The sequence below is a fragment of the Populus nigra genome, chromosome 1, assembly GCF_951802175.1.
Source record: "Populus nigra chromosome 1, ddPopNigr1.1, whole genome shotgun sequence".
Classification (NCBI taxonomy): domain Eukaryota; kingdom Viridiplantae; phylum Streptophyta; class Magnoliopsida; order Malpighiales; family Salicaceae; genus Populus; species Populus nigra.
The window spans coordinates 20,683,893-20,705,422 of NC_084852.1; the positions used below are offsets into that span (position 1 = coordinate 20,683,893).

The 21,530-nt window shown below is 34.1% G+C and overlaps 3 protein-coding genes across 6 annotated transcripts; all 3 read right to left on the reverse strand.

Moving 5' to 3' along the window:
- Positions 1-558: 558 nt before the first annotated feature.
- Positions 559-18,078, reverse strand: LOC133699935 (heat shock 70 kDa protein, mitochondrial). Of its 2 annotated transcripts, none has more exons than XM_062123468.1 (6): positions 17,863-18,078; positions 3,127-3,203; positions 2,957-3,035; positions 2,296-2,862; positions 1,591-2,211; positions 559-1,417 (listed from the first exon to the last, which is right to left on the reverse strand). In XM_062123468.1, the coding sequence occupies exons 1-6, from the start codon at positions 17,935-17,937 to the stop codon at positions 785-787; spliced, it is 2,052 nt and encodes a 683-aa protein (XP_061979452.1). In that variant the 5' UTR covers positions 17,938-18,078; the 3' UTR covers positions 559-784. The 2 variants fall into 2 exon arrangements, with proteins under 2 accessions (XP_061979452.1, XP_061979443.1); XM_062123459.1 differs by lacking the exon at positions 17,863-18,078 and adding an exon at positions 3,693-3,923.
- Positions 7,105-11,784, reverse strand: LOC133699947 (uncharacterized). Of its 3 annotated transcripts, XM_062123498.1 has the most exons (6): positions 11,201-11,784; positions 10,601-11,091; positions 9,941-10,528; positions 8,996-9,075; positions 8,003-8,267; positions 7,105-7,893 (listed from the first exon to the last, which is right to left on the reverse strand). In XM_062123498.1, the coding sequence occupies exons 2-6, from the start codon at positions 10,713-10,715 to the stop codon at positions 7,634-7,636; spliced, it is 1,308 nt and encodes a 435-aa protein (XP_061979482.1). In that variant the 5' UTR covers positions 10,716-11,091; positions 11,201-11,784; the 3' UTR covers positions 7,105-7,633. The 3 variants fall into 3 exon arrangements, with proteins under 3 accessions (XP_061979482.1, XP_061979464.1, XP_061979473.1); XM_062123480.1 differs by having other exon boundaries at positions 9,941-11,091; positions 11,201-11,783; XM_062123489.1 differs by having other exon boundaries at positions 9,941-10,705; positions 11,201-11,782.
- Positions 16,014-17,867, reverse strand: LOC133699963 (uncharacterized). The gene is made up of 4 exons (XM_062123509.1): positions 17,279-17,867; positions 17,109-17,187; positions 16,796-17,023; positions 16,014-16,616 (listed from the first exon to the last, which is right to left on the reverse strand). Exons 2-4 carry the CDS (start codon positions 17,118-17,120, stop codon positions 16,227-16,229), a joined length of 630 nt encoding a protein of 209 aa, XP_061979493.1. The 5' UTR covers positions 17,121-17,187; positions 17,279-17,867; the 3' UTR covers positions 16,014-16,226.
- Positions 18,079-21,530: the final 3,452 nt, after the last annotated feature.

Genomic DNA, 21,530 nt, shown 5'->3' on the forward strand with positions numbered 1-21,530 from the left:
AGGGGTAGTGATTTCACTGAACATTTATTTTTCATTCATTCTCTCGTAAATCACTTTGGATTAGAATAATTATTTAAAAAAAAACTTTTAATTTTATCCTCAATCTTTGTTTTGCACAATTAAACCATTTTAGACCTGGATTAATAGCCAATCAACCATGGAAACGATTCAAGGTGCTCATTGCGGTCTCATTCCCCCAGTCATTTTCACATATCGTGCAATCCTTTAGCAACCTCCCTGAGAAAACTGCCTGCCACCGTGCCGAAAGGAAACCTCTGGAGCGTCAATTCATACGGTTCATCTAGTCCAGTCAAGGCTGCTAAGCTGAAGGTACAAACTATTTCTTCACATGGACGCACAACGGAGGAGCATCCACCAACTATTATCATCACAAGCAGATAGTTACTTTTTTACATTCCATTATCATTACAAGCAACTTGAACAGCGGGGAGCAGGTTCAGGTAGCTATCCGCCTAGAGCAGAGCAAGTGAGCTACAGCGGCAATGAAAGGGCCTCCGCCACGGTATTGATAGGCAGTTGTCAAATGGACAAACAATCTCCTCCCAGAAAAATTTGGTTATTGATATAATTAAAAGGGGCCTCGGCCTCGGCCTCCATAGGCGGTTTTCAAATGAACAAAAATAATACATTCAATTTAATCTCACCATTTAGATACAAAACCGCTAGGAAACGTACATCCTAAGTGCATATATAATTAAAAAGGATCTTCTTTCAAATATGACTGTAAGCCATGTCAAAAATGACAGCAACCGAAGTTAACCCCTCACTTCTTCACCTCCTCGTAGTCAGCCTCAGGAGTCTGGTCACCACCCTGTGAGCCTCCTCCAGAAGCACCATCACCTCCACCACTGCTGCCCTTTGACATGTGCTCTCCAATCTTTGAAACTGCTTTGTTTGCGGCGTCTAGTTTGGATTTGATATCATCAACACTGTCTCCGCCCATTGCCTTCCTCAAATCTGCAACAGCATCTTCAATCTCCTTCGAGATTTCAGAGGGAATCTTCTCCCTGTACTCATTAAGGCTTTTCTCTACGCTGTAGATAGTGGTGTCTGCACTATTTTTTATATCAATCAAGGCCTTTCTCTCCTGATCCTTCTGAGCAAACTGTTCAGCCTCCTTGACCATCTTCTCAATCTCATCTTCTGAAAGACCTCCTGATGAACGGATGGTGATCTGCTGTTCTTTGCCAGTGGCTTTGTCCTTGGCAGAGACAGTAACAATACCATTCGCATCAATATCAAAGGTCACCTCAATCTGAGGCATGCCCCTGGGAGCTGGTGGAATACCGACAAGATCAAATTCTCCCAATAGCTTGTTGTCAGATGCCATTTCACGCTCACCTTGTAGCACCTTGATACCAACCTGGGTCTGGTTGTCAGCAGCTGTGGAGAAAGCCTGGGATACAAGAAAACTGTATCAGAGAAGTATACAAGCACAGGGCACCTAGAACAGACAAATATCAGTATATTGGGCCACCTAGACACTAGCACAGGCATGGCAACTTATTGCCCACAATTAAAATTTTTCAAGATAAAAATTTGAATACAGATTTGGCAGTGAAGCCTCACCTGAGACTTCTTTGTAGGAATTGTCGTGTTCCTGCTGATCAACCTGGTGAAGATGCCACCAAGTGTCTCTATACCAAGTGACAAGGGAGTGACATCAAGGAGGAGCAATTCTTTGACATCTCCACGTAAAATTCCACCCTGAAGTGCAGCTCCCATAGCCACTGCCTCGTCTGGGTTTACTCCCTTGCTAGGGCTCTTTCCAAAGATCTCAGCTACTATATCTTGAACCTTGGGCACACGAGTCATCCCTCCAACAAGAAGAACCTCGTCAACTTCCTTGGTGGATATGCCAGCATCCTTCAAACAGTTCTTGCATGGGATCCTGGTCCTTTCAATCAAGTGATTCACCAAGCTTTCAAATTTGGATCTGGTCAGTGTGATATTCAAATGTTTAGCACCTGACGAATCAGCCGTGATGAACGGCAAGTTGATTTCAGTCTGAGTTGTTGATGAGAGCTCTATCTTAGCCTTTTCTGCTGCTTCACGGAGCCTCTGCAAGGCAAGCTTGTCTTTTGAAAGATCAATTCCCTCAGTTCTCTTAAATTCATCGACCAAATACTCTAAAAGGGTGTTGTCAAAGTCCTCTCCTCCCAAGAATGTGTCACCATTTGTAGCTTTAACCTAAATAAGGACCAGTCACTTAGTTTAATTTGCATAAAGAAATGAAAAACAGAGTTAACCTATATATAACAGCACAACACATACCTCAAAAACACCATTTGAGATCTCCAAGATGGAAACATCGAACGTCCCACCACCAAGGTCGAAAACTGCAATGAGACCCTCTTTGTTGTTCATACCATAGGAAAGTGCTGCTGCTGTAGGTTCATTGATGATTCTCTGCACATCAAGGCCAGCAATTCTTCCAGCATCCTTTGTAGCTTGTCTTTGAGCATCATTGAAATAGGCTGGCACAGTGATCACAGCTTTTGTAATTCCTTTTCCAAGATATGCTTCTGCAGTTTCTTTCATCTTGGTCAGAATAAAGGCCCCAATTTGGCTAGGTGAATATTGCTGCCCATTGGCTTCAACCCATGCATCACCATTTGGAGCCCTGACTATCTTATATGGAACCATTTTCATCTCCTTTTGTGTTTGAGGATCATCAAACTTCCTACCAATCAAACGCTTAGTTCCAAAAACTGTATTGCTTGGATTAGTCACAGCCTGACGTTTTGCTGGAGTGCCCACAAGCAACTCTCCCTTTGGGGTGAAGGCAACAACTGAAGGGGTTGTCCTAGAACCTTCAGCATTCTCAATGACTTTGGGATTCTGTACACGGTCATGGAATCAATTAGAACAAAAAGGGAAAGAAAGCCTAGTAGCAAGCAAATAGATAAACGATCAGAACAAATGTCATTCTAACCTTCCCTTCCATAACAGCAACACATGAATTTGTGGTGCCCAAATCAACACCAATAACATCTCCACCAGCAGGTTTTGCACTGAACAGAATAGGAAACACTCAATACCACAGCAAATAAAAAAGAGAGGCAAATTAAAACAAATACAATCACCAAAAATTTAATAAGCTACCTGAAAGCTCTGGACAAACCAGCCCAATTTTGGCTGAAATTAGAAGGAGCCCACGATGGCTTCACATTATTAGTCAACTGCACAACAGATGAACACCAAAACTCAGCCATTTCACAATCTCAACCTCAATTCTCAAACAGCTATTAATGAGTCAGACAAACCGCAACTATGAATTCGTAAGAAAACCACCAATTTTGCAATCATTATCTACATTTTTCTTCACAAATATAGGTAAAAATCAGTATTTAAAACTTACATATATAAAGCATATCAGCTGGTAATTAAGAGTTAAACACAAAAACAAATACAAAACAAAAGCTTTAAATTCAAAAAAAGAAACAAACAGCGATGCATGATTGTGTAAGGAAATCAAATGAGAAAACCCAACACAGATAAGTCCTTGAAGGGGCCGAGTTTCTAAACTACCATAACGACAAAACAAAAAAAAACTAATATTTTATTTATCCTTCAAGCATCAAGTTCAAGTCTCGGTTTGATATCTTTTAACAAATTACCAAATCGGAAAACCTGAAGAAGAAAAGGAGCAGAAATGTTTAGAGACGTACGCATCTGTAGGCTGAAAGAGGAGCGGAGGCGACGTCACGGCGTCGTAGAGAGCGGATGAGAGCTGCTGTAGCCATAAGTGAAGAAATCAACCAATTTAATTTGGGTTGGAGGTGGAGAAGGACGTAGACTGTAATAGAGGTCTGTAAATAAGGGTTTAGGGTTTTGTGGTGCAAAGCTTTTTAAAGAGGCGCAACTCGCAAGGGATTTCTCTAGCAAGAGACAGAAGGTTCTAGAAATGCAGACCCTCACTGCAAAATACACAGAATGGTTGCAATGCTTCGTTTGGTCCCTTTACTCTCTTGATTGTTTTACTTTGGTTCTCTTATTATTTTATTTATACATCTCAATTTCATCCTCTTATCCCTATTTTTTTTTGTCCACGTTTTCATTCGGCGTTACGATAATATATATATATATATATATATATTAGGATGATATTATCCTCACTCCATAAAATTATTAATTTTATTCTACGTTTAATACAAGTTTTATTAATATACTTCACCATCTATCATCTTTAATATAACAATAATGTATCTTCTTCTTCTTTTTGGTACAGTGGAAAGATATATAGAAGGCAAACTAAGAAGCCCTAACATACAAGCTTCCCATCGAATCCGCGAGAAGATGTAAATTCAAACCTGGAGGCGGGGACTCCTAGATCCTCAGACTCGACGTCTCTCCTGCAGCATGCTTAGCCATAAAATCAGTATATGGTTTTGCTTCCCTGTGAGTATGATGAAGCTAGACCAACCAATCTCTCTTCAACAGATCTTTGATATCCACTGTAAGAGCTATGAACTTGTGAAACTCAAAGCCAATTAATACCTGCAGTGACCAACCGTATAGCGCATCTTTGGAGCCAGAGTTACAGAGAATCCGTCTCGAACCTTTATACCAAGCTAAAAGAAGACCACGCTTCAAAGCCAACAATAATGGTAAAGCGCACCACAAACAAGACTTCTCTATTGCGAATTAATTAGGCCCCCGAAACCAGCTTTCCCTGGGTTTCCTAGAGAGCTACCGTCAACATCATGCTTGATAAAATCATCCTCAAGTCGTTGCCACGATAAAACTCGATGAGTAGTAGCTTTAGCATTATTATCCTTCCATGTTAAACCTGCACAGTCTTCAGCCAATCTATCAGTCTTCCTTAGCAGCCAAATCTCTCTCCTCCATAAGCAGTGCTAAAAATGACAATATTTTAAAGCCTCCATAACCAAATAATGCGGTTCTTCAAGTGGTCTGGCATGTAGCTAAATGTTGAAAATTCCCAAGTATCATGGAGCCAAAGGTCCTTTACTACTGTATCTGTGACATGAACTACCGGGACCAAGATTGCTAAAATTCCCTCCTCAAAAACCATTTATCATGCCATAATGAAAGATCACCAGCGCCTCGTCCGTAGACAAATCATCTCTCAAGTAGCTAAAAGCCTTCATGATAGTTCCTCCCCGTCATAAAGACCCAGATACCTCCCGAATGACCATTAGCCTCCCGAATGATCGAGAGGATTATCTTCCCTTCCCCGCATATTCCTATCACTTGTGTTTCCCGTTGTGGAAGCTGTAATTTTCAGCATATTATTATAAACCAGAGAGATGTGCCAACAATAAAAGCCTTCATGGTAGCTCCATTAATGCTCAGAAGATCTGATCCTTTTGAATCCCCGGCTATATTATTCTTTTTTATCACAGAAGCGTTCTTTAATTGCTTCTTGCCATTCCCACGCACCAGACCTTTAGCACCAGCAACCCCCTCCTCGTAGGGTTTGTAACGTATCTTACTTTAACATAATAAAAAATTATTAATATTTTTTCTAATTATTAAAATAAAAAAATAAAAATTTTAATTGGTCTATATTTTTTGAAATTCATATTCTATTGGTTGATAATGTCTCGAACACGAAAAACTTATTTAACAAAAAAAGAAAATAGAATGAATTTTATTCTGAAGAAGATCTATTTTATGATAAGTGATGAAAATAAAAGTAAAATTGAATATCCTAAATAAAAGAAAAACATACAAATGTAACACCAACGTTTAATACATATTATTATTTATGAAAAAATATTATTATTTAATCAGAGATATTCCAAGTAACGAAAGCAGATTACAGAGTAAGATTACCGACCGCGGAATAAAAATAACATCACCCTTGTACTACACACAATTACTGGATATAAAATACAGTAATTTTGATATTCTTTATTATATGTTTATATCATCGGTTATTTATTTAGTTGTGGAAATTGACACAAGGACCAAATTGTTACAAATAAGGAATTAAAGGATGAAAATATGAGAAAATATATAGTAAGATCAAAATGTGATAGTTTAAGAGTAGGGGGACCAAATACACCTCTAACTCGTTTCTTGAAGAACAATAAATCGAAGCCTCAACGACATGTCACTTTTGAAATGGAGTCGTTTTTTGGATATGTCTGGGGTCATGCTGTCGTGTTGCCAAGCGAGGGAAAGAGGACGCCCACGATTCTAGAGGCGTGGCAGGGTTTTTTAAAAAAATAAAAAAATAAAAAAAATATTCCTTGATTGTTTTTATATTTTAAAAATATTTTTTAAAAATTAAAAAAATATTATTTTAATAATAATCTAAATGCTTTCAAGTGGTCAACCCTTTTTGAACTCATGACTTCCGATTTTTTTCAAAGAAAAAGAAAAAAGTAAATTCTTGGTACAAATTCATATCTTGATCCTCCACAAACCTCCAGACAACGGTAGCAGCATCTCTCGACAGCAACTGCCTCTTTTTTCTTCTAGACATCACGCCTCTTCCTTCGTTGAAAAACCTGCCAGACAGCCTTTGTTCATTTTAAATCAACGACAACCAACACACACGTGCCCAAGACCAGCGGCAACAAGACAACCACTCACACCACACCACACCAAAATAAAGCTATACAATAGAAAAACACAATAATATTTTAGTATTCAAATAAATAAATAATACAATTTATTATAAATAGAATGTATTAGAAATGACATTGTTCTCTTTATATATATTTAATCATTTTAACTAAATCTTGAGACCAATTAAGAGATTTCTATTAATTAAAATATTATGTGATTACTTGAAATATTTTTAATTAATAAAATACAAGAATTCTTATCTAAATAATGCAATGCTGCACACATACAACAATAATATTTCTAATATATTCGGTCTTAATATAATATTTTTTTAATTTTATTCAATTAGTTTATGTATTTCTATTTATATTATTTTTTATTGATTTTAATAAATAAATTTAGTAAACACAAATAAATAATTATATCAAATAATTGACTCATTTTATTTATATTGATAGATATTTACATAAACTTTTCCATTCTTACTTACATAACCAGATTTTAATAAAAATAAAAATTACAAGGTCAGATAGCTAGTCATAGTACAAACTCTGAACATAAACAAATTTATAACGATGAATGTTATACCTGTGCAGTGTGTTACAAAGATATCAAAAGATGCCGCCATTAACAACTTGATCGTATAAGAAACAGAAAAGGCTCGCCGAAGAACTCTTGCCTATTATCCAGATTGAAAAGAAAAAAATAATCGTGTGCTTCTACCATAATTTCCATTTCTGAGGCAGGGTCAATGATATCATTGACAATTGTTAATCTGCAGAGTGCATTTCCGATTATCATGGAATGAACGCATGCAGACATCTCAGTTAATAGAGGAAATAGCTAAACTTAACGGCCCTCATTTTCATCCAAGCTCCTGATCATGGTAAAGAAAGGCAGAGTAATTCAAGAATCAAGGAAACAAACAGATCCAAGCCCCGCGCGCAAGAAGTTTCGTTTAGGACATGTATCTTCAGGTGTGAAGATAAATTCTGCAACAGGAAACAAATTGAGACTGAAGAGCACGTGTACCGCAATTCTATCATCACCCTCTTCCTTCGGCTTCCTCTCAAAGGCGAACATAACTGCCTCTCTCTTTAATTGGAAGAGTTCTCTTGAGAAAAGATCTCCTGTTGAGAGACCAGCTTCTTTTCAAAGCAATCATTCGTCGCCAGGCAGCTATACGGCTGTAAAGAGCTGGGAAAAGGAAGCATAGAAGCACGAGAACTAGCACTCCCACACAGACAAACATCACGTTGCGGAAACCAGCTTTCACCTCTGGGTTCTTTTGCTCTGTCCATGGAACTCCTCCCACATTCATGCCAAAGACTGTTATGAGTTTCCAAAAATGATTGCAGTATCAGATGATGCTTCTAACAGTTATCCAAGGTGTGACTATGACCAAAAAAAAAAAGATAAGCAGGAGAGAAACGTTTACCTCCAGTAATGATTGACAATGGGAGGAATATTATTGAAAGGAACGAGAGATAGTACAATTTCTTGTTTATTTGCTCAGCCTGCCAGCTATCCAGACCTGCCTGAATTGCCGTGACACGATTTGATATAAACCCCACATTCTCTTTTAGCCTCCTTAGCCTTCCAATTAACTCTTCTAGGGAGTTTATGTCTTCACTGGAAAACCATTTTTTTGAAGAACATTTTTCTTTAACTCGTGGAAATACTTGCTCCCCATGAGCAATCACCTGAGTTCAGTTAAAATACAAGGTTTAATGCATGTGTTTCAATTTTATATTTTCCAAATATCCTAGAAACGATCCAAAATATCAATTTCTTGGATGCATTCCTGTACAACATGCAGAGATGATGTCATTGGTATAAAATTAAAGCAATTGAAAACCATTATGGTCACTGGCCAACTGCGGTGATTTAAACTTTCATGATATGGACCCTAAAAGAATTCAACGAAACCAAAGCCTTCCAATTAACTCTTCTAGGGAGTTTATGTCTTCACTGGAAAACCATTTTTTTGAAGAACATTTTTCTTTTACTCATGGAAATACTTGCTCCCCAAGAGCAATCACCTGAGTTCAGTTAAAATACAAGGTTTAATGCATGTGTTTCAATTTTATATTTTCCAAATATCCTAGAAAAGATCCAAGATATCAATTTCTAGGATGCATTCCTGTACAACATGCAGAGATGATGCCATTGGTATAAAATTAAAGCACTTGAAAACCATTATGGTCACTGGCCAGCTGCAGTGATTTAAACTTTCATGATATGGACCCCTAAAAGAATTCAACGAAACCAAACAAGGACTTCAAGCTTCATGCATTCTGCTGTTGGAGTAGAGTGGTCCTTGCACCTTATCCAGACTGATTTTGTGCAAGCATTACTCAAAAACCTACTTATGTGGCAATGTCCCTAGCAACTTATCTTTACAAGAAACCAAACAGGGTGGGCAAACTACCTGCAATATACGTTGAAGATTAAGATGCATTTTGGGAAATCTTCTATCATCAAGCATCTGTTTCTTCAGTGCAAAACCTCCTGCGGTATACCATCAAAACAACACACACTTTCCATTCAAAAGTTTAAAAGAAATCATGTACCAAACAGAAAGGACATCAAATTTGAGTTTCAGGACAAATAGTAAAAGGAATGCTTTCTTTGCTAAAGATAAAGGCATGTAGCTGTTGCTGACCATGTTTTCTTGAGTACTTTGATGGTCCATAGACATGCTGATTTATCATATATTTTCACACAATCCAGACTTTCATGTAGACTTCTTTTTCCCCCTCCTCATGGAGTTTGCATAGATTTTAATTTAGCAAGAATAACATCCTGGGCATCAAGCAATACTTTTGACAATAAAAATCTATTTTAAGGTAACAGTGAGATTCCATCATGCATTCGAAAGGACTTTATGTTTCAAAAAATAAGGCACATGGAACGACATGCCACATGAAGAAGGATTAATCCTATGAAATTTCATTTCAACACAGTGCTTTTTCGACAATATTTTGATATCTCTATTTGTCATTTGTTTGCTACTTGTTGTAAGAAGGGCTGAATCTAAGAGGCTGCAATTTTCCAAAATTATAACAGAAGTAACACGTCCAAACAAGGATACACAACTACTACATAAACATATGGCATAAAGTGCATATACAAATAACCCTTCCAGATAAATTAAAAAAGTTACCACTCTAGGGTCACTAGAAATATGAAGCAAATATATGACCAGACTGGACTCAACACTTGTAACCATCTTCATCAACAGAAAACGGCAACAAAACTAACAGTGTTTAACCCAAAATAAATCTAAATGGTAAGTGTAGAACACCACAAAAAAAATAAGGCAACCTTGATTCTGTAACAGGGACCGTAAGTTGTCATTATATAGGAATTTTACCTTTGTCTAATTCGAGCTCCACAGAGTCTAGTTCCATCTCAAATTTGGTGGTAATATCTTGAAGGTGGTCAAGATGGGTGTCGATAATGTGAACAACAAGATTTGAGACAGATTCCGGCACGGGATTATCAGCCTCCTCTGAGTGGTTCATTGTTAATAAAAACTCAAGAACATGCTCTCTAATCACAATCCCGCTTCCTTCATTTTGATCCCCTCCACGATGTGAGGGAGCCCCACCACTTGAAAGAGTCTCCACACTAGGGATCTGAGAGAGAAGGGATTCACTTGTTGGCGAGAAACCCAATCTTGGAACCCGTCCTAGTGACACGGTAATCACCGAATTCTCAGTAACTCTAGCGGCTAATCTAAATGTATAATTGCTAGTTGGAGGACCAGGAGAATTAACTCTGAACACAAGTGCTCCATCAACATGACTACAGAAAGGTCCATTGCTAACTAGTGACAGAATATCTTGGAGTTTCAAAGGAGGGCAAAGAATGTCAATGAGGCTTTGTGCAAAGAGCGGAAGCTTCTGATTAATTTTTGGAAGCTCTACATGGTACCAACAGAACTCATTTTCTTTAGGTTCTGCAAAATCCCAATCTTTGTTGTAATACTGTCCCTTACCATCAAATATATAGGCTTTCTGTCTCACCATACCTGAAAAACGGTGGCGGTAGAGAGGGGTACCCCCGAGAGGTGTATCCTCCTTGAGGTCTTCGTCCATCTCCCCTGCCTCCCCGTTCCCAACAGTCTCTTCCCTATCTGGATGCATAACGTTTTAGCTATCTATGAATATCAAATCCAAAATGTAGCACGCTTATAACTCAAGTCAATCTAATCCAAAAACTTGCTAAGTCAACTTTGCTAACATATGAATATATATGTGAATATGAGTTCAACATCAAAATCCTTCTTCAATGGTCAAATCACAAGAAGAGACATAAAAGCTCCTTAATTGCTCCAATATCAGAGCCGAAGAAGGCGACACTGAACCGAATCAAAATCAATTAAGACTGCCTCAATAGAAGTCAGAACCAGCACTAGAGATGCAAGAAAGGAACCTAACAGAATTCTTCGCAAAATATGCAACAAACAAGTAATCCACACTTATAAGCCTCAAACGTTCAAAATTGTCTGCTCATCAAACCCTGAAACAAGGAATACAAATCCCCAATCTTTAAGCTTACACTCAGTCCCAAAAAATCAAAATGATCGCATATAATCCTTAATTAAACACAAAGAAAGGAGTTATTTTACCTCATTGAAAAGATTGAAAAATCGCGGAGGAATGGCCTCAATAAGAAAAACCCAGATCAAGAATCCTCAAAAGCCACCAAAGATCAGCAAAAAGAGAGCAAATAAACCCAAAAGTCCTCTTTCGTCTTTGGTTCAACAATAAACAACCAGACAAACCGTATTGAATTGTTCAAACAGGATGCGAAAAAAAAGGGCCACCTTTTCAAGAATAATTTGAAAGGAGAGAAAAAATCCAGAGATTATAAGAGATGGAAGGCACAAACACGTATACGTGATGTTGCAGGTTCTGCAGCATCGAGGAAACTTCCTTGGATATTTTAAATAATTTTACTTCAAAACAATAATATACAGACCAAAACTGTCATGTTTACCACATTAAAATATCTTCACGTTGATGGTCAAAAAAACCAAAAATAAAACAATCAATTTCATCCACGTCCTATTTTTTCGGTTGAAAAAATTGTAGTCATCTTGCAGTTTAGTGGTCACCTTCTTCACCCGTTCTAGGAAAGGGATGATAGCAATTTGCAGGTTCGTATTTCGTCCAGAAAAGGTAGAACAGGTTTACTACGTCTGGATAACAATTTGAATTACCAGAGTTTATTGGATTCTTGGCTCTTGCCTTTTCTATAAGGAATTTATGTTATTTAAATTATAAAAAAAATTAAGAAAACGTGGACAGAGACTCGTTGAAATTCATTGTTGTATTGTAATGATATTTTTGTACAAAATGGTAAAAGCCAACGAAGTGCTCGAGAGCAAAATAATATTTTGCTGAGGTTTTAAGTTTTTAACTCTGTTTTGCTCACCTTTTTTTCCTGTAAAATGACTTTATTATTTTTAAAAAGCAAAAAAAACTTAACCTTTTGTTCGTGCTTTTTTATTCTTTTTAATTTTTTCAAAACAGTAAAGTGTATTTTCATTATGTTTTTTTTTATAATAAAAAAAAATAGAGAGGTAATTTGATAATTTAATATAAACAAATATTCTTAGAAAAATAATTATCGTGTGCTCATGTGTCAACGTGTGGTTAATATATGTTCATTGCAAGCGGCACATGCGAAATCTTCTAATTGACAAACTCATTATTTTAAGGTTAGCCGTCACTGGATGATGCGTATAATTAATGGACCTCTGGTTTGACAATAATATTTTTATTTTCCTTTTCTCCTCAATTTCCATGCTAAATTTTTAAATTTTTTTAATGCAGCGTTTCAATTTATTTTTTCTCCATATTTAATTCATGTTTTTTTTTATTATGATTTGTTTTATTTAAAATAATCTATAAAATTATATTTTTTTCAATTTTATCTCTTAATATTTTCATAACTTATATTTGCCAATCATTCTTTTGATTGTAATTTTTTTTTGTTTTTTATTTTTTTCTCAATTTATTTTAATTTTCAATCTTGTCACTCGCACTTTTATTTCATTTAATATTTATACAAGATTTGATCATTGTTTTTTTATATTGCTATTTTTTTTGTTTTTTAATTTTGAATAATTAGAAATTCGCTTCATGATTTTTTCGAGTTAGTATTCTATAGGGTAACTCGTTCTCATGACATGAGTCACATGTTTCAAAGAGTAGTTTGATTTGACTTCGTTGTTTTAGAGTCTTTTTAAATTATTATTTTTAATTCATCATTCGACATTAAGTTATTAGGCCTTTGTGATTTTTATTGCTTTTCTTTTTATAAAATTATTCCAATCTTATATCTTAGGTAGCGGATTGATTAAGTTAACTTAAATTTACTTGGAGTTTTTTTATTAAGTATTTTTTGTTTCGCCTTTCATTATCTAGTTTTCTTGAAAGTTGACTTTAAATGTTTTCGTACAAAGTTATCACGACCTCACAAGCAGAGAACGAGTTTGACTTGCTCATTAGAGTTAGGTTTTTTTGTCCATTTCTAAAATTGATTTTTTTTTCAATTCGTCTTTCAACGTTTGATTTGTTGGTAATTGAGGTTTTAATTTTTTTTAATTTTGCTCTTTATAACATTATCTGATTCTTATTTAGTTTTTCATTTGTTATTAGGTAATATTGTCGAGACCTTTTAGTAATATTTATAGGGTATTTTTTTATAATATTGATAAATAATTTTTTATCAATTTTTTTTTGCCATTGCTTTTTTTTATATATATAATCATATTACTAAATTAATTCAGCTTATTAAATCTATTTGAACTAATGATGCGAGCCTGTTTGTTTCTGCGTTTCAAAAGCTCTTTTGATAAAATTTGAAAATTTTTTATTTTTTTATTAATTTCAAATTAATATGTTTTTAGTGTTTTCAAATCATTTTGATGTGCTGATGTCAAAAATAATTTTTTAAAAATAAAAAAACATCATTGGCATGCATTTTGGCACGAAAAGCTATTTGAAAAGCAACCGCAACCACACTACCAAACAAATACGATATAACTTGAGCTTCGGTTTTTTTACATAAAAAAATATAACTTGATAAACGACACAGTGTGAGCCACTTATCCAAGATAAGCTAGATTAAGTAGGTAGGGAATATGATTGCATTGTGGAAATTTGTTAATGGCATGTGGAATTCAATTCATAAATAATTTTGAATTCAATTAATAATTTATTATAATTTTTATGTATTCACATAATTAAATTTAATTATTTTATTTTAAATATAAGTGAAAATGAATTGAAATAACCATCTTGAATATTTTACTTTAATTTAGAAATCATTTTTTTGAAAAAAAATTCAAAAAATATATATTTGTTTTAAAAAATATAAAACTAATTTTTTTCATTAGAACACTGAGAAGAAAAATAAATATTTATCCCTTTCACATTAAAAATTATAACCTTTCTAAAAATATCGCATTAAAAATTATAACCTTTCACTTAAATCAAATTTAAATAAAATAAATATTTATCAATAGAAGGATGACAGTTAAAAGTTATCCTTTTATTTTAGCGTCACAGCCTACAATTATTCTCTTTTTTTAAAAAAAAAAATTTATTCCCTTCTTGTCACATTCAAATTAGAGAGATGATAATTTACTCCGCTCTATATTGAGTGAACCCAACCCAACCTGAATGCATGAATAATTTTTTTAGTAGTTATCTTACTTGATAAATAATAAATAAAGTATAGATATTATTAAATTCAACTTAAACCCCGCCCGAACCTAACATGTAATATATATTTATATTATATAGATATATTTGTAAATCATTTAGATTTTTTTAAAATATATTATGACATATATCTATTTAATATTGACATAAAACAAATATATATATATATATATATATATATATATTATTTAATATACTTATATATATACTTTATACATATATATTAACTATTTTATTTTTTACTGAATGATTAATAATAATAGATAACAGATATCCAAGACTCGATTGATAATTCATAAACATTTAAATTTTTTATATAATCAATAATAAATAAAGTAAAAACACTGAGAAGTCCAACCGTGGATACCTATTGACACCTCTATTTAAAATAACTAGAAGGAGAACCCATATCAGCATCAACACTAACAGATATTCGCACCTTCGTCATGCCCTGAATCAGCGAGGTGAATTCCAGCTTCTAGCTAACGAAAGGAATTAACATTATGTATATTGATGTAAATTAAGAAGCATACAAGTTTATAGAAACTGATGAATCGTTGCAGAGAGCTCCGGTTGCCCTACTCGATTTGCGATTTGCTGCAAGATGTGGGTGAAACTTCTCATTCACGAATCACTGGAATAAATTCTAATGCGAGGCCCGGTAACCTGATCTTCATCAGGCCTGAAATCACCAAATTCAACGCCCGAGAGATGCGACCCTTGATAGTTAGAAGGATCTGCATCGTCCGTTTCTAAATGAATAAGCACTGAATCAATGAATACTCTACATATTACTGAATTCTTATTACTGATAAAAAACGAACAGTTCTCGTAGAAACCATCTTTTGGTGGTAGAACTTGGATCCTCCATCCGCAAAGAGACGGGGGTTTAGAAGAAGAGAAGGAAAGAAACAATGGGGAGGATTTGTAAAAATTAGGGTTTGTGTTCATAAAGATATTTTTGGAATATCATAGCAAACTAGAAGGTTTCCACGCGATTTGCTTTTATGTATTTTTTTTAGAAATTGAATTTAATTTGAAATTTAAATTCATAAAAAATAATTTAACTATGTAATTTGAATTCAATTCACACGGTACCTACAAACAAACACCCTGTTAGCATCTTAGATCGAATATATGTACGACTATCAAAGCAGAATACACGACCAAGCCTACATTTTTCATAGAGGTGGAACTCTGCTCTCACTGAAAAAGGTTTTTTTTTTTTTTAATTTGGTTTAATTTTGAATTTTTAAATAAATTATAGAGAATTCTAAGATTAAAATAAATTTATTTATATTTTTTAAGTGTTTATATATAAAAATAAATTAAAAAAATACGTTGTTGTTTGTCATAAAAACGCTCGTCCAATTCAGACGGTTCATCCAGACAAGGATAAGCTTAAGTTACAAACTAATTATCAGTTCATCTACCATCGCAAGTTTAAGCATCAAACAAGTAGCTGTAAAAATATTCTTGAGTGGTAAAAACAGCAAATTGTTACTTTTTTCCTGTTTAACATTTCATTATCATTACAAGCAACTGGGGACACGCAGCCCCCACTTCTTCTCTACAGAACTAGAGAATAGCAGTGAGCAGGTTCAAGTAGTTCTCTACCCACATAGTGGAGCAAGTGAGCAACAACAGCAATGAAAGGGCCTCAGCCTCAATATTGATAGGCAGTTGTCAAATGAACAAGCAATCTCCTTCCAGAAAAAAATGGTTATTGATTCAATAAAAAAGGGTCTCAGCCATAGCATCCATAGGTGGTTTTCAAATGAACAAAAAGACGAATACATTCAATTTGAGAAGCCCCCCTACAACGGATATCAAGAGAAGGGTTGCTCCCTTCAGCAGGAAGGGAAATGGGACCCCTTTTTGATTTGAGGATTCCTTATTCGACAAAATGAGAGAAATCCGTCAATGCAATAAATGACGAACCCCGTAAAAAAGATGATAGGCCAGGGCAAGGGCAGCGGTAACATCGATGGAGGTTAGGATCAGCTTGGATGAATAAAAGAGGAATTGGTAGAAATTATAATAGTTGAAGCAAATCAAACCCGTTTTCAGACAAACAAAATAAAAACACAAAACTATAGTAGATAGGAAAGCCCCTGAGATTCTATTGACAATGGAAAATGTCGAATTAACCTGGGGCCTATAAATAGGAAGATGAGGAGATAATGGACGAAGGATATTCATGGTATTATGTTGATCAATGTCATAGGTCATCTCAATCTGAGACATGCCCCTTGGAACTGGTGGAATGCCCGCAACCTGGCTCTTGTTGTCAGCTGCTGTGGAGAAAACCTGGAATCCCAGAAAAATGTATCATACAAGTATATAACTGTGCAAAGGTCCACACGAAAAGCACAGACAAATATCACAAACAAAGGGCCGCACAGATACTAGCACAGGTGTGGCAACTTATTGCTCACATTTAAAATTCTTATCAATATTTGAATACAGATTTGGCAGTGAAGGCTCACCCGTGTCTTGATACCAGGTGACAAGGGAGTGGCACCAAGAAGACGCAATTCTTTGAAATCTCCACCTAAAATTCCACCCTGAATTGCACCTCCCATAGCCACTGCCTTGTCTGGGTTAACTCCCGTGCTCGGGCTCTTTCCAAAGATCCCGGCTACTATCTTTGGGGTGAAGGCAACAATTGAAGGGATTGCCCTAGATCCTTCAGCATTCTCAATAACTTTGGAATTCTGTACAGAGTCAATGAATTAATAAGGAAAAGAAAGCCTAATAACAACCAAATAGATAAACAATTAGAACAAATCCCATTCTTACCTTTCCTTCCATAAAAGCAACACATGAATTTGTTGTACCTGAATCAATACCAATAAAATTTCCACCTGCAGGTTTTGCACTACACAGAATAGGACGCACTCAATACTTGAGCAAATAAAAACGAACGGCAAATTGAAACAAATACAACCACCAAAAACTTAATAAGCTACCTGAAAGCTCTTGACAAACCATCCCAATTTTGGTTGAAATTTGAAGGATCCCACGATGGCTTCACATTATTAGTCAACTACACAACAGATGAACACCAAACTCAAGCCATTTCACAATCTCAACTTCAATTCTCAAACAGCTTTTAATGACCAACAACAGCTATGGACTAATAAAAAACCCACAATTATTTCAATTTACGATCATTATTTACATTTTTGTTCACGAATGTAGGTAAAAACGATTAAATCAACGTCTAAAGCCCTTGTATTTAAAAACTTACATTTAAAAAACGTCTTTGTTGATCATTAGGAATTAAACACAAAAACAAATACAAAACAAAAGCTTTAATATCTTAAAAATTAAAAACAGAGATGCATGATCATGTAAAAAATCAAATGAAAAAACCCAACACAACACAGGTATGCCCTAGAAGAGCCCAACTTTCTAAACTACCGTAACCAAAAACCTAACCCATGATTTATCACTCAATCATCAAATCCAAGTCTCGGTTTGAGCTCCTTTAACAAATAACCAAATCAGTAAAACTGAAGAAGAGAGGGAGCAGAAATGTTCAGAGATGTACGCATCTGTAGGTTGAGAGAGGAGCGGAGGCCACGTCACGACGTCGTAGAGAGCGGAGGAGAGCGGCAGTGGCCATGAGTGAAGAGATCTACCAATTTATTTTGTGCTTGGAGGGTGAGAAGTACGCAGAGATCTACAGGTGCAGCAAGAGACAGAAGGTTCCGACACTTGCTGAGTGCTTGCAGTGCTTCATTTGTCCCCCCTTACTCTTTTGTAATTTTTATTTATATATCTCAATATCAATCTCTCGTGTTGAGCTAGATGGGTCGCCCGTGGTATGGGTTAATTTTTTCTTAACTTAAAGATGAGATATTAAAAAACAATTATAATTGTATTTGATAATCAAGTAAAATATATATATATATATATATATATATATATCTCGTTCAGTTATGATAAATAAGATAAAATAAAATATAAAAAAATTTATATTACTTGTTAAGTTTACATATTTTAAAAAACAATTAGATGTTTTTATTTTATTTTAGTTTATATTAAGTTTTGAAATTAATAAATTATAATAACTCTAATTATAAAATCAAGACTAAATTGAGAGTTGACCCGGGGCCTAAACTGATCTAAGTCTAAGAAAAAATAAAGAAAGGATTGACTTGATATAATCTAGTCAAAAACACAAGTCAACCCAGATAAAACACGGATAAAAAACCCATTGACTTTTTTAAAAAAATTGGTCAAAATAAGGTTATTTTGATTATTTAAAAATAAAAATTTAGGCGAACCAAGTTGACCCTCTTAACTCGTGACATAAACCTTGTTTAGAGTTGATTCCTTAGTCGGGTTTTAAAACTAAGATAATAATCATTTTTATCCATATGTTTACTTGGATCAACCCATGTTGACCCTCTCGACCCGTAACGTGAGTCTTGCCTCGATCAACCCCTGAGTTGATTTTAAAACTATGAAAATAACAATTTTTATCACTACATTGAACCAAATCTTGCCCTAGGTTGACCACCGAATCAAGTTTTCAAACTATAATAATAATTACTTTTATTTTATGTTGATCCTCCTGTCACATGACTCAGGTCTTGCCCCGAGTCGATCTCTGAGTTGGTTTTTTAAATTATGAAGATAATCATTTTTGTTCATATATTGGTCCAGGTCACTGATCAACCTCACTGAAGACCCAAGCCTTGTTCCAGGTTAACCCCTTAATCATGTTTTTAAATTTCAATAATAACCACTTTTATTTTATACTGACTCGTGTCAACCTGATTCGTGATCCAGGCCCCGACTAATGACCCAAGCTTTCTCCCGGATCGACCATCGAGTTAGGTTTTAAAACTATGATAATAACTATTTTTATTTTTTCATGTCTTGGTTGTATAATTTTGGAATTGAGAATTTTTAACAATTATATTTTACGAATAAAAAAATAATAAATATTGTCTCTGGATATATTGTACCTCCTGTTTTGAAAGTATAAAAATTCACTCTAAAATTGTCTCATAAACAAATTTATTTTTATATCCATGTCTTTGTCTCTTTAACTAAACACATTTTTTTATCCCTGTTGTCTTTGTCCTTTTATCCCATAATAATAACTAAACGTTAAACAATGCTAATGTTTTTAAAGAAATAAGAAAAATATTAGATCTCAATCGTTGACTTGATTTGATTCAATAAACTTGGATAATATAATAATATAATTAAAAAAGACATTCACAATAAAATAAAGCTAACAATAATTAACTATAAAAGATGAGTTGACAATATTATACTCATAAGGAGAGAAAAGAAAAGTTTGTTGAAGATTTATTGTCACTCCACTGTGAACATCGTCCAACCCAACCACAAAAAAAAACCTACCAAAATGGTTCTAATGCCACTATAAAAGGCTACAGGGTGATACCAGAAGAGGTCACATGTATTGGCAGAGCAATGACTCAAAAAACAGATCAAACAAAATATAATAAAGTTAGCATCTAATGTTTATATTTAATCAGTTAAGTTAATTTAATTCAATTTTAAAAAAATAAATTAAACAAAGAATGACAAATAAAAGACCCGAGACAACTCAAGTTATTTTAAAAATTAGTGAAAATTTCTATAGAAAGCAATTCAAAAAACAATGAAGTTCGATCTGGAGTTAAATAAATGCTAAAAGGTTAAATTGAAAAAACACAAGCTTAAAAGAATGAAAAAAAAATCAAGCAAACCTAGACGAATCTTTTAAATTTAGATTAATCTCTCAAACTCACAACCCATGAAATCCCAAACTCATACTTAATAAAAAAAAGCTGAACTCTCAACCAATTTAATATCAAATAATGAAATAAAAAATATATCAATTTAAAAATTTAACAAGGTAAAAAAAATAACAATAAAAATAATAATGATCAAATCTCATAGAAAAAAAAAGAAAGAGGATGAAATCTTAAAAAAAATGATTTTAAAAATTATCTAAAATAAAAGAAATAACAATCAAAATAACACAGACCATATCCAAAGAAAAACCAAATTGAAGGTTTGCTTTGAAAATTTAGAGAGTCAAATGTAAAAATTAAGGAAGAAAAAGAAAGGAAGAAGAAGAAAATTTGTCCACGTCAAACCAAAGATCTGACAGCCACACGCGCCTCTAAGTGATGGAGGGGGTGCGGGGACAATTCCAGCACCATCTTGGAAGATGGTGTTTGGCCTCCACGAGATACCGCCCATGCCTTTTAAAAAGCACAACCATCTCTCGCTCACTGGTATACCATCCATTTTTGTTTTTAAGTTATATTTAAAATTTATTAAAATACTAAATTTTTTGTGGTCAAGTTGATATCAATAAAAAAACCATAGTTGGAACAATGGATATCGTTAAAATAATTTTTGCTTCATTTTTGCTTCTAAAAATAATTTAGTCATTTTACTGTGTTTTTAAATAGCAAAAATACCAAAAAAAAAACCCTACATTTTAGTTAAATAGTTTTTTATTTTAAGGGCAACTAAGTAATCTTATCGTGTCTTAAGAATATGAAAAGAATCTTATGTCTTTAATCAATCGAATAATATCTAATAGACTTTATAAAAAAACTATTTTAGCAACAAATAAATTTTTTTTTATAGAAGAGAAAAATAATTATTGCATTATTCTAGTTAACCGTGCAGCGTGTTCTGGTCTATGGTCTATCGTGAAAAACTAAGTTCTATTAGGTTTTTTTTTTAAATTAATGGGCTTGGACTGGATCATACATGTTCTCCTTTTTATTCTATCTTTCATCGAAGCCTGGGTGTCGAATTGGTTCTCGATAGGTAAAAAGCTTTGTCATTGGGTCTGAATAGGCCAAGGTTTTTTAATAGGCCTAGCTTATTGGGCTCAGTGTTATTTGTCAGGACACTGTTTGAGTTGCTATACGAGGGAATATAATTGAAGAGGGACGATAGTGGAAAGCTGCGTAAATAATAGGGATAGATGAGATAATTGCAAATATTGGATGATAATTAATTTTTGTTAACCTTGTCTTTCTCCACCACTCATCCTTCCTCTTTTTTGGATGTATGAATGTGGTGGCAGTTGTTTTTGAAAATATTTTTCGCTTGAAAATATATTAAATAATATTTTTTTTTGTTTTTTTAAATTATTTCTGACATTAGCATATTAAAATGATCTGAAAAAACCAAAAATATATTAATTTGAAGTAAGAAAAAATAAAAAAAATC